The sequence below is a fragment of the Equus asinus genome, chromosome 14 (genome assembly GCF_041296235.1).
Source record: "Equus asinus isolate D_3611 breed Donkey chromosome 14, EquAss-T2T_v2, whole genome shotgun sequence".
Classification (NCBI taxonomy): domain Eukaryota; kingdom Metazoa; phylum Chordata; class Mammalia; order Perissodactyla; family Equidae; genus Equus; species Equus asinus.
Window position 1 is genome coordinate 39,806,468 of NC_091803.1, and position 13,507 is coordinate 39,819,974.

The 13,507-nt window shown below is 50.7% G+C and overlaps 1 protein-coding gene across 18 annotated transcripts in view; it reads right to left on the minus strand.

Moving 5' to 3' along the window:
* The window catches only part of SNX29 (sorting nexin 29), a 577,711-nt gene that overhangs the window by 419,375 nt on the left and 144,829 nt on the right, over positions 1 to 13,507 (minus strand). For 3 of the 18 annotated variants that reach the window (XR_006513608.2, XR_011494296.1, XM_044747520.2), the window contains exon 14: positions 4,964 to 5,055. The exons of the other annotated variants lie outside the window; for them this stretch is intronic. Coding sequence is in view for 1 of the 3 variants with exons in the window: in XM_044747520.2 (XP_044603455.1) it covers positions 4,964 to 5,055 (92 nt within the window). In the remaining 2 variants the exon portion in view is untranslated. The remainder of the gene's footprint in view (positions 1 to 4,963; positions 5,056 to 13,507) is intronic. 18 annotated transcript variants of the gene reach the window in all.

Sequence of the window (13,507 nt, forward strand, 5' to 3'; positions counted from 1 at the left end):
ACGATGGCTGAACCATCAACAAGCAGCAGAGGGGCAGCGACACCCACCGGAGCATTGAGCAGAGAGAGAAGCAAAACACAGTAGGTCAGGAGAGAGGAAACACATCTGCAGGCATGTCAGCAGAGGACAGCAGAAGCCTTCCCTTCTCCCAAAGGCTTTAATAGGCTCCAGGTGCAAGTGTTTGGTTCCTGGTTGGCAAACAAGCTTTTCCTGATATGCACGAAGAGGAAGCTGCATGGCAGAGTGGGAAAGGGATAGAATTTGAAGCCAGAAGACCCAGACTCAAGACCTAACTCACACCTGGCCACTTAACAGCTATGTCAGAGGTCAGCAAACTGCAGCCCACAGGCCATATCCAGCCACCACCTGTTCTTATAAGTAAAGTTTTATTGAAACACAGCCACAACCATAAGTTGATGTACAGTCTGTGGCTGCTTTCACACCACAATGGCAGAGTTGAGCAGTTACAACAGAGACCACATGGCCCACAAAGCTGAAAATTTCTACTAGCTGGTCCTTGACAGAAAAGGTTTGCTAATCCCTGAGCCATGTGATATCTCACGTACGTTACTGCACACGTGTGAATCTCAGTGTCCATGGTCCTCAAAACGACCATCTGCCCTTCCTATCTCAAAGGATTGCAAAAATCAAACCCATTCATTATGACATCATACAAATGCCAGTGAAAATTCTCTGAGCCCTCAGCATCTGCCAGGCAGGGTTCTAAGCACCTTTCCTGGATCATTTTATTTAATCCTTACAGAAACCCTATGAGGAAGGAATATTATGAATCCATTGTATAGACAAGGACACCGAGGCTCAGAGAGGTGAAGGATGTTGACCAAGATGACACCTCCAGTAAACGGTTCCTAATCCATTCACCGCCCTCTTCTCTGTCAGGCCCTGGGGACACACGTGCTGGTGTTGAGCACTGAAGAGTGAAAGGGCAGATCTTAGTGCCACAGCCTCACAGTGACACCTTCTGGCCTGGCTCCCCGCTTCCCCTCGAGCTTTGCCCCTCTCCTCCGTCATTCCATTCCCTCCCCCTTAAACTGCCAAGAAGAGTTTGCAATCTTTCCTTTATTTTAAGAAACACACAGCCTGCTTCTCCTCAGCTAGTAACAGGCAAAGCCAAACAATACGAGAGCCACCTCAGGTTCCAATCTGTATTTCATTCTTATGCAACACTTCACATTGTTAAATAGGTTAAAATAAAATAAAATAAAAACATTTCTAAAACTGAGAGTAACACTTCCGGAAAAAAAGATTCAGAGATTTTGTGTAATTTAGAAAAAAGCACATGTGCCCCAGAACACCACCATCAGTAAGCAGCAGCAGGAATGTCTGTTGAGAACTTCAGTTTACCAAGTCAGCATGCTCATTCGATCCTCCCCAAACCCCTGTGACGTAGGCAGGCTTGGTGTTCATTGGAAACTGAGGCCCAGAGAGGTCAAGAGACTTGCCTAAAGGCACACAGCCAGCAAGGAGCAGAGATGAGAATTAAAAGTCCTCAACCAAATTTAACAACTGGGCTGCCCACCATGCCATGAGTTGTGGACACCGAAGACATTAGAGGCCGACGTCAAAAGAGAGCACCTATAACAATCATTAGAGAAACATGAATCTGACCCAAAAGCTGTATTATGCCAAAAAGTAAGGCTCCCTACCCTTCTGGTCCAGAGAAATTCCTCTACTCTTCACTTCAAAGACCTGAAATCTGGAATTCCTGTGGCTGTTGGATGGCAGGAACTCTGCCCTTTTTTGGTCATCCCACATCTCTTCCTTCTGGAAATTGCCCTTCATGAGATGCTGTCAGTCACAGAGCCCCACCGTGCCTACCTGCTGTCATCACCTGACCCTGGCTGGCCCACCCTCTAGAATGGAGGGCTGAGCCAGGGGAGGCCCGATGACTCCTACACAGCTAGTCAGGGTCCCTTCAGGGAGGAATGGCGGGGCTCACTTCGTTGAGATTCTGCCCCCTGAGAAGAATGGCAGTCTGGAGCCATGGCAGGCCGCGTGTGCCCCCCTGAGAAAGCCTGCCAAAGCACGGAGTCAGCCCAGGCAGAAAGCATGGGGCACAGACTCAGAGGCCGCTAACTCCACTACTGTTCTGGATCCAGGTCTATGGAAAGCCGACACTATCCCCTCAGATTTCCCAGTTCCATAAGCCACAGTGTTTCTCTGGGTTTTTTTTGTTTGTTTTGCTTGTTTTTATTAAGTAATCTGAGTTGGCATTCTTTTGCTTGCAACTCAAAGAATCTTCACACACGTTGCTCCCCCCTCACCCGTCACCATCCTTAGAGAAAACACCCAGAAACAGCAGAGGCCAAGGCCTGAACTACGCTCCTCTTCTGCAGACACAGACAACTGCCTGGACGCCGGCACACAGCCACAGCAGGGCTGGGGGCTCCCACGCCCTTAGCAGTCTGCTCTAAACAGCACAGCCTCAGAAGAGAGAGGCAACCACCGCCACCTAAAAACCCACACTCTGGGAAAGACGTATCAGAACCAAGCACTACCGCCCCCTGCCTCAGGCTACGCACAAGATGGCAGTAACTGCGAGGGCGTTCTTCCCTCCCTCTGCATGAATTTCAGCCTCCCAGAAAAGCCTCAGTGACGCAACAGCAGCCCCAGAGCTGTTTCAATTCGTGCTCTTAATTATCACGTGATGATGATGTGGGCAGCTTTTTGAGACCCCCGACTACTGGCAGCAAGAATACAATTCTGTAGGAATACTTCAGTTTGTCAGAGAGCCCCTGTCAACCAGAGAAGAGTGTCAAGGCTATCCTATCCAGGGGTCCATCAGGAGCTAGAGAAGAAAATAAAGACTACCAACAGGCACTCTAGTCCTAGCGAAAGGCCTTCCCATCTCTCCCCCAAGCTGCCAGAGAAACCTAAGGCATGAAAATCACGTCACTTCCCCAGGACCCTAAAAGCACAAAGCCACAGTTTTTCTCCAGAGCCATAAGTAAATCCTATGACCATCTACCCGGCAATCATTGCCTCCTAGACGTCTCAGATGCACTGCTAACAGTTGAGTCCCCAGCTGGTGTCGCCATCAACACACACAAATGCTCCACACAGCTGCACATACATCCCACACACACACACGTGCCCCTCCCACGAACCCCAGCCGTCGCCCTCCACAGCTCCCTCCTTGTAGCCCATCTGTTTCACGGAGCCCACCTCCCAAACTCCTCTCAGAGCGCCCTTCTCCACCCACTGCCCCCTGGAGAACAGCCCGTCCAACCTCCCGGATCCCAGCCACTCTCTCCGCCTGGCCACCCTGCTCCACTCCGGTGCCTCTTCAGCCGTTTCCCCCACACAGCGGGACAGTCTCACCCAAGATCCAAGGCCCTCCTCACACACACTCACACTGAACCGTGAGCAGGTGCTAGAACACTCTTGCAGCAGTGCAGTGAGGCACCTTCTCACCTCCACTTTACAGCCGAGCAGACCAATGCCCGAAGAGATGAGTGACCACCCCAGTGTCACGGAGGGGACAAATGGAGCTAGACTCAGGCCTGTGTGCTTCACTCCAGCGCTCTCAAACGCGATGTGTGACATGGCTTTCCCAGAAGCCATTGCACGTGCCCATGTGTCAGAACTCCCCTTTACCACCTGCTGTCACCCTTGCTGGCCTTTCTCTCAGACCCACGTGCTTGCCTCCATTCCTCCACCACAGGGATCTGGAACAAGCTGCCCCACCCCCTAGAGCTCTGGCTCTCAGTCAGGGGTAAGTCCAGCCCCAGGGGACACCTGGCAACACCTGGAGACGTGTCTGGTCATCATGACTGAGGGGAGGTGCTGCCGGCATCCAGTGGGTAGAGGTCAGGGATGCTGCCAACCAGCCTGCCATGCGCAGGACAGCCCCACAACAGAGGCTATGGCCCGAAGTGTCAGCCAGCTGAGGCTGAGCAGCCCCGCTCTGGACTGTGGGCTCCCGGGACAGATCCTGCCGACCTTGACCCTTCCCCCGCGCCTGTGCATGGCGGGTACGCGCATGTTAAAAAACAGAAGGAACGAACGCTTCCAAATGCTCAGGTGCCCTCCCAGTCACAAAGCACATCCACGTGTGCCCTGCCCAAGGTGAAGCGACTTCCCCCAGGGCCCTCAGGCAGGGGGCTGCAGAGACCCAACCCCAGCCCAGGCCCAGCCCTCCCAAGCCTGTGCCCACCGACAAGCCCCGCAGGCCTCCCGGGATCACTTCTGGGAAGAAATCCCATGAAGGGCTCTACACACGGCAGGCACATTCTGGCACATTCGCTGTCAGAGTGGGGCCTGTGTACTGACCAGTGGGCCCTGCACTCTGAGCCTGCAGGGCGCCCCTCGAGCCCTCTCCAAGCCTGGGGCTCCATCGATGAACCACCCAACTATGGGCACAATTGACATCGCAGAATTAGAAACCTTTTAAAGCTTCTACCAAATCGCTGAGCGTGCCCCTCACACACCTCTTATTTTTCCAGCCTGAATGAAGGGAGGTGAGTTTTTCCTTTCTATTCCCTTCTTTATAACAGTTTTATTAAGATACAATTCGCAACCACACAACCACCCATTTCAAGTGTACGAGAAGTGATTTTTAGCACCACAATCCATCTGAGAGCACTTCATCACCCCAAAAGAAAATGCGGATGCCTGAACAGGGAGCCGGAGTCTGGAGGTCACCTCCAAAGTCATCCTTCACTTACGGCCATGCTCTCCAGGAGGGGCAGCCCTTTCTTGACTGTTCTCCCCAAGAGATGCTTTCAGAAATGGAACAGCACCCCCTCAACCCTCAGGTGCCATGCTCAGCCCTTTCTCAGGAGGATTTGGGGCCACAGGAAGCCAGCATGCAAGTAACTAACTCATTCACACTGTTTTCCTATGAATTTCTTTTATCTTCCTAAAGGATCTCTTCAGAGGGCAATCTACCAAAGGCGCTGACATGAATTTATGTAACGATCTAATAATAACAAGATGTTACCATTAAGAAACTCCAGCAGCAAAGGTGAACTCGGTGATGCGCTCGAATCGCCTCGCTGTGAGGAGGGATGAAAAGCAGCCCGAGAAGTCGCTCTGGAGGAAGGAAGGAAGGAACGCAAAGCGGGTCAGGCTCCAACAGGCACGCCAGTCCCTCAAGGTCCCAATTCACCACGCCACTGTCCGCTCCGTGTCCAGGCTTTGTCCCAGGGTCACTGGGACACCCATTGGCCAGTCCCATTACAAGATGATTTCAGCTGGGACAAGGCACGTAAGGAGATGGAGGAACAACAGGAGGTTTAGAATCAAGGGAGGCTCAATTGTCTGCGTGACCACCTACCTTGCTGTGTGACCTTGGACAAGGGTCACTTCAGCTTCCGAGTCTCAGTTTGCTCATCTGGAAGGACAACTGTCCTCTCTCTATCTCCTGTTGCTCACTCCTGGGCCTTTGCATATCCTGTTGCTGCCCCCTGAGGGCTCCTCCCTCCAACTTCATCCGCTCAAATGTCACTTTTCCCTGACCCCCACCCTTGGCCATTTATATACAGGCACTAAGTGGCTCTTTACTGCTTTCACACAGCCCACACTTCCTTCAGGGCACTTCTTTTTGTAAATAATTTAAGGTGAGCCCTGATTACCATCTGCCTCCCCACTAGGATGTGAGACACGTCTGCTGGCTCATCACTGTCTCCCAGTGCCTGGCACAGCGCTTGGCACACTGTAGGAACTCAGTGGTTTTATTTTTCCATTGAGAGGCAGCTCAGTGTGCTGGCTGAGAGCTTGGACTCTAGCACAGCACTCAATAAATGTGAGCTGCCATAATCATGGAAGTCATTATTAATGGTAGTGGTGATGACAGAATCAATGACTGCCTATCCCAACCCTTGGCACTTAAGAAGTGGTGGCCACCATTATGGCGGCCATACTAATGACAAGGAGGAGGATGATGAAGCCAATCCTGACAAGGAGAGAGGCAGGCAACTAGGCCAGCCCAAGGAAGGCATGAGAGATTTCAAGAACGCTACTGAGGCACACAGAGGCTGCATTACATCTGACACCAGGACAGCGTGGATGGCCAGAGAGGTGGCCCACCACAGTCACCCCTCTGCAACAGAGCCACCTGCTTCCCTGGCAGAGCTCAGACAAGGACCACCGGCTGACTCCAGCTCGGGGCCAGCCAACCAGCTGGCACAGTCACGGGCCACTGGAATCCGATTTCTCAAGAGGCAGAGAGACAGGGAAAAATGACATGGCATTTCCAGCCTCCAAATGAGAACAATGACCTCAACAGCTGAGAGCTGGCCAGGAAATCAGTTTTCCTGGTTCAGCCAGCAAAGCTAAGACTTCACCACACGGTTTCAATAAAGTCAAAAATTCCTTCAGATGCAAAAGAGACAGGCCTGGAGCTAACAGCCAGATGAGGAGTTGGAACAGCATGTCCTTGGTTTCCCTCCCTGACCACCAGCTGACCCCACATAAGGAGCGCTCCATGCAGCAACCCAAAGCAAGGCCAGAAGCATTTTCATTTTGAAAGGAGAGCTTGAGTTCTGTTCTGCAAAATAAATATATAAATAGCCCAAATAGACCAGGAGTTAGTTACAGTTATTAAATTCCCAGTGGTAAGCTGGACCAGGGATTCTCCGGAATCACTTAATGAAAGTATATCATGTACCTCGGGATTTTAAACACACACATACTCACATATGCACACAGCCCACACTCCACTGTTTGAAGCTATTGGTGGCAGTTCTCAAATAGAGGGCCTCCGAGGGAGGCCGGGCACGCTGGATTTTCAGACTTTCCTTGAGTTGCGGCTATACAACAATTTGCCCTCTCCTGGTCCCCAGAGGGCCTGGGAAGCAGGTGGGGAAAGGATGTGACGATAAAATGACCCAAATGACATCATCAGCTCCTACCAAACTGAGTGCCACACTCCTCTGCCCCTGGTGCCCGAGTCTTGCCTGCACAGCACGAGATTGGCCCGTCGATGCCCCTGGACCTTTGCACACACTGTTTCTTCTGTGTGGAGAGCCCTTCCTTCACCGTCTTCACCCGGCTGGCTCCTCCGGCTTCAAGGCTCAGCTCAGAAGCCTTCTCGGACCCTCGCCCTGTGGGTAGGTTTCCTCCCCTCTGCTTCCACAGCGCCCTCCTCTTAAGCCCCCCGAGCCCTCACCACTCTGCACTCCCATCGCAGCTTCCCCACTAGACTGGCTGCCCTCCAAGACCAAGAGTCCTGCCTCCTCACCTCCGCCTCCTGGGCACTCCACTCAGGGCCTGGCACACAGCAGATGCTCAATAAACATTTGCTCCATTAATGCATTAATGTGTCTACTTCACTGAACCTTCAAACCACATTTTTAACCACGAGCCATGTCTGTAACACCAGTACCACCATCAGCACTACTAGTACTCTTACTACTATCAACAGCAATAGCTGGTGTTGACTAAACACTTACCTGTGTCAGTGCACTAGGATAAGCACCTTATACAATTCTCCTGTAATCCTCCCAACCACCCTCCAAGGCAGCTCTACTTCATGGGGGAAATGGGGTCTAGAGAGGAGAGGCAAGGAGCCTGAGGTCACACAGCTAGTGGCTGACAGGACAGTCTGGCCCAAAGACCCATACTCCAAACCATCACTGCGCCAGGCTTGTGCACACATCAGTCACCCGTGGGCCCCTCTCAAGCTTTTACCATATCCTACAGCACTTATGCTAAAACTTCTATAATATTTTCCAGTACCCACTTTTTTACTTTGCCTTGTCCTAAGTAATACAATCTGAAAAATCAGACATTTGATGGGTTATATTTTCTAAACCTCAGTCAAATAAGTATAACTATGGACATAAGATACATCCCTCTGTACAGCAAGCGAAACCACCCTGCTTCCCAAACTTGGGAACACGGCCCGGCACCACAGTGCCCCCTCTGGCCAGCCTGTGCACAGCCTAACCTGCAGCCTCTCGTGGAGCATGTCATTGGCTTCTGAGGACATATACGGAATCTAATCAGTACAGGTGGGACACTGTGCCAGGCACGGGGGGGGGGGGGGAGGAGGTGCAATGAAGGAGGGATACACACATGAACAGGATGCATCCTAAGGGGCAGCTCCTGTTTTTGTCTCAGCCAGAACAGTACCAGGACCTCCACACCTGTTTTCTCCCAGGGTGCTCACCTGGGCGCTGACCTCTCCACCCACCTCACCTCAAGCGATGGGTGTGTAATTCGAGGCTGATTAACCAGGATGTCACTCTCTCCAGCAACAGAGACTGACTCAGGAATGGGCACACATTTGGTCCGAAGGCAAGTCAAGCCAGAGCCTTTTATTTGACTACTGAGAGCTCAGCAGCTCTGTCTTGACCATTGGACATAAAACCGAGAAGATGGCAGGGCTGGAACTACTGTGGCCATCTCATGCCTGCCAGTGGAAACTCTGTCTAGGAATGAGGCCCACACAGAGATGGGAACAGAGGTGGACCCTGGATCCAGCCATGCCTGAAGCCAAAATCTCCCTGGATCATGGGATCTCATGAATCCCCTTTCTGCTTCAGTCAATTGGCACTAGATTTTCTGATGTTTACCATCAAGAGCCCTAAATGATACACAGCCCTTCCAGAAGTGCTTAGGGAATCAAAGTTTATTTTTAATATTTGAATGATAAAAATAAGCCTAGAAAAGTAGGCTTACAAAAAATGTTTAGCTGAGTAAGCATTCAGAAACTAAAGGACAGACAATTTTGACATCTATCACTCTTCCCCTTTCCTTAGGCATAAGTGAGCTGACGAGCAAGTTATCTTTTCATGCCACTGAATCGCTGAATGACTTGACAAGCCATAGATGCGCCACCTAATAAGCAGAAAGCACAGTGTGGTAAGGAAAAAGGTATCTGCAGATGGGGTGTCATTCAAGCTACTCTCCACTTCAGCACGAATACCCAGAAAAACTGTGTTTGCAAGGTAGACCGAGTGATAATGGCTCAAAAGCAGAAACACAGGCCTACTCTATTTATACTCACTTCCAGGTGAAACCACGTATTTTCCTCTTAATAAAAAGGCAATATCTCTCCAAGTTCTGAGAAGTGTTTCCTTACCTATTCCTCAAAGGACCGAACAAGGCCAATTCTCGACTCTTTCACATGGTGGCTGTGCAAACTCAAGAACAGCCGTGGGAGAAGTGAGTCAAAAAAGCCTGAATAAACACGCTCCACATGAATTTCACTGCCCCGAGTGAGAAAATCCCGTGATTAAAGACAAGCCAAATGCTCAGACGGCTCGTACAGCTTTCAAATGCCAGCCCACTCCAAAGTGAGAAGTTTAAAAAAACATTACCAACCAAAAGGGAACACACTCGTAAATAGTACTAAATCTTCTAAACTTGTAACACCAGGCGGGAAGGAAGGACGTAGGGGCTCCACTTTGAAAAGCCTCAGACCCACACGATCACGGATTCCCAAGTACATCTTATAATCCCCGTTACATAGCCACCAGCTACAGCACAACAGTAAACTGGCACACCCAGCAGCCTATTAACCAGGAATCTCAATTAACTGGCAACTCTGTTTCCCGACCATGATGGGGCTCCGGGCAGCCTCGCCAGCCTCATCTTGTACCTCACTGCCCTTCACGCCCTCCTCCCCTGTCACACTAGCCTTCTTTAGATTCCTTACACACCTCACACTCATTCTCACCCCGGGGTCTTTGCATAAGCCCTTCTCTCTACCTGGAACAGTCTGCCCCAGATCTTGGGAGAGCCGGCTCCTTCTTATCTTTCCAATCTCAGCTGCTCTGTGCCCTACCTGCCCCTCAAAGGGCTCTCCTTGCTAGAAAAGCAGCCACCCCATATGTCCCATCGGCTTCACCTCAACCATCTGTCACCGCGCCTTCAATCATTACACTAGCTGAAATCTTATTTTTCACTTATTTGTTACTGCCTCTCTCCTCCTCATCCCAGCCCGCTGGAACGTTCACATCTGAACACATCCTCTCCTCACCCATACCTGCTCAGCCTCCTGCACCACAGAATGCTACCACCGTCCATCAAGCCAGAAACGCAGTCCACGTGGGCCAACTGTGCATTCTCTCCCGCACCAAGTTCCAAGGCAGAGGGCAGGCCCCAGCCCTGGCTGAGCATAAAATTCAGCTTTGACAAATATGTATCCTCCTGAGACTAAGACCCACTCTTGGTGCGAAGCTTCTAAGCAGCCTCCCTGTCTCCTGCTGCTACAGCCCCCTCCAACCCATCTTCCATACTGCTCTCAATGAAAACGCTTCTTTCATCATGTCAGGTCTTCCGTTCAGCCTCTTCAGTAGCCCTCCACTTTCCACAAGACAACGACCACCAAACCACCAAGCACGGCACAGAGGACTCTCGCCATCTGGCCTCTGTCCAGTCACACTCTTCTCTGGTCACTCTGACCGTGGGCTGCAGAGGCAGTCCCTCAAACACACTATACCCACTCACCCTTCTCGAAAAGCCTTCCTCCCTGCCATCCCACCTTGCCCACCTGCCAAACTCCTACTCATCTTTCAAGATGCAGCTGGAGGCTTCCTCCCCGTGGAGGCCAGTACCCAACTCTCCCAGCAGGGTGAGCCAGTCCACCTGTGGCCACTTGCAACTCTCATCAGAACCAACAGCTGTGTTGTGCAATAAACACACACTTGCTCGTCTGTCTTCCAGGGCCCCCAAGGGCAAGGACGCTAACTTATTTTACCACTGTTGCTACTACGCAGAACAACACCCTCCACACAGCAGGTCCTGCTGCCTATTTTTTTGTTGTTCTTTATTAGCTTTATTGAGATATAATTTACCTACCACAAATTCCTGCTCTGCTTGTTTTTGTAAGTCAAGCTTTATTGGAATGCAGACATGCCCATTTGTTTCTTTATTCTCTGTGGCTGCTTTCTTGCTACCACGGCAGACTTCAGTGGTTGCAATCGAGACCATACAGCTTGCTAAGCTAAAAATATCTCCTCTCGGGCCCTTTGCAGAAAATGTTTGCCAAGCCCTGGTCTACTTAGGGGAGCAGGGACACCCTGGGCACGGCCAGCCAACCAAATACAGGATGGTTTTGGGGATCAAAGTGCTATAAAGAAAATACATCATGGTCCCAGGAGAGAATGAGGAGGAGGGTAGACAGACGAGGGCCCCCTGAGATGGTGACATCTGCGCCAGGTATCCTGAGGAGTAGACACACCAAGATCTGGGGAAAGAGCATTCCAGGAGGGGAGCAATCAAGTGCAAAGCCATGGAGCTAGATCCAGCCTGGCATTTCGGTCACAGCCCAGCAGAAAACAGACGGCACGAAGCGGGAGAACACTGGGGTTGATGAAGAGACTCTTCACAGAAGGGCAAGGTGAAGAGAAGCCAACAAGCCATGGTGACGGACTCAGGCTGACAATGGCAGACAGCCCCCGGCCCCCCGCTCCTCCAGGTCTGAAAGGGGAAGAGAGGCAGCAGTTACCAGAACCCAGCATGACAGGGGTGGACACGTGGGGAGCTGTGGCCTCCAGGACAGGCACAGCCACCACCAACCTGGGAGGGAGCCAGAAAAATCAACACCCAACCTTGCTTTCCTCCTGCCAGCACCTCCCATTGACCTAACAGGCCAACCCCACCGGAAGCTGGGAGGAGGAGTCCATCAAGGTGCATTTCTTGGGGTATGAAGCAAGGTAGAGAAGAGTGGACAGTAAATCCAGAGGGGAAAACAGTCTCCTGTACATGTAGCATCGCTTGTACATCTGAAGGCCAGAAAGGAGATCAACGTGGCTTCAGGTGGGGCCAATGATACCAACCTCAGAGAATGTGGTGAGAGGCCAGATATACATACCCTTTGGGAGGAAAAGTGTTATGCAAACGAAAGGTGAAATTATTATTACTGTGTCTCTGTCGAAAATGTAACCAGGTGTGTGCTTTATCAGTTATAACATATGGGCATTCCTGAGAGGAATTAGGAAGGTCAAAGGAGGATGATTTGCATATCTTTGAATCACACGTACATTAACTGCTCCCAGCATGAGGCCGGAAATGAAAGCAAGCAACCTTCTGGTACTTCAGACCCGAAGAGAAAGTCCATCATCGTCCCCACATTGATGTTCCAGTGTCATCAGGAAACGGAGTGGCACTAACACTTGCCACCAAGTTCCTTTTTAAGTGCTCAATAAATAGTAGCTGTTATTAAAATTTGATTTTGCTTAAAATCCCCATGTACTTTTTGCTACTTTATTAAGCTCTCAATTCACTTTTTTTGTGAACTCACAATTCACTCTTTTAAAGTATACAATTCAATAGCTTTTAGTACATGCCTAAGTATATACAACCACTACCACTAATTCTAGAACATTTCATCACCCCAAAGAGAACCCTTACCCACCAGCAGTCGTTCCCAAATGCCCCCACCCCACTCCCCGACAACCAGTAATCTACTTTCTGTCTCTATAAATCTGCCTATTCTGGACAGTACCTATGCATGGACTCATAACAGCTCTGAGTTATATTTAATTGCTTTGTTCAGACCATTTCTCTGGCTGTGACCTTTCAAAGTTGGTGGGCTGCTCAGCAGACACATAAGCCCCTCTGCCCTGTAATGCGGGAGGCAGACCCAGAGGCCAAAACAGATCATGAATCCACACCAAACTCCACCCAGGTAATAGTTGCTTCCTGTGATAACCTCACATCCCTTCCTATGATGGCCACCTGTAGTGCGAACACAGTGAGGAAGGGGCGTGGAGGCAGTTCCTAGTCGCCAATTGTGGACATCCAGCCTCGCTCACATCATCACAGCCTCAGTGTTCTTCCCAGGTGTGACAAAGCTCTTCATCCCCACATGGCCTCAGAACCATCTGTTTAAGACCTTTGGCTAGTCTGTCCTTTCTTAGGGTTCACAGAGAGAAGAAAGGTAAAGAACAGATTTTCTGATCAGAAGTGACTACCTACATACTGGACTAAGAAGGTTCTGGGGATACAGCAAAGAGTGCAGCACTTGATTAATAATGTCTGCCATGGGCATGGGATGCAGGAGTAGCAGCAAGTGGTCTTGTACTTTCATCCCTCCCTTAATTAATACACCGCCACATCTCCAAGGAGACGTGACCCATGGGGCCTGGAGTCTCACCAACAGCTTTGGTGAAACTTCAGCATCATCTTTAGAGAGAAAAGTTTAGTCCAAGACATCTAACACCAAAGCCTAGCAAATGAAATGGCAAGAGTTCTCCAGATCCTCTTCTATCGGCTCCGTGCTGGGTGCTCTGATTACTAGGAACTGGGTCTCGCCTCTGTTCCAAGCAGCAGCCAAACCCACAGGGCACTGAGCCATGGTCTCTGAGAGAATGGATGGGTGGGGAATGCAGCCAGCTCCCTGTGCTACTCCGCAGGCTCTGCCTGGAACCAGGGATTAGGCAGAACCGGGGATTAGCTTGGCGGGGAATCGTCACACACTTGTAGAGGCGCCAGCCATTGCTGGGAGCCAAAAGAAGCCCTCTGTGGGACTGGTGTCCTCAACAGGGGTCACTTGGAAGCTTCAGCTGGGCTAATTGCCAAGATGATGAACAAG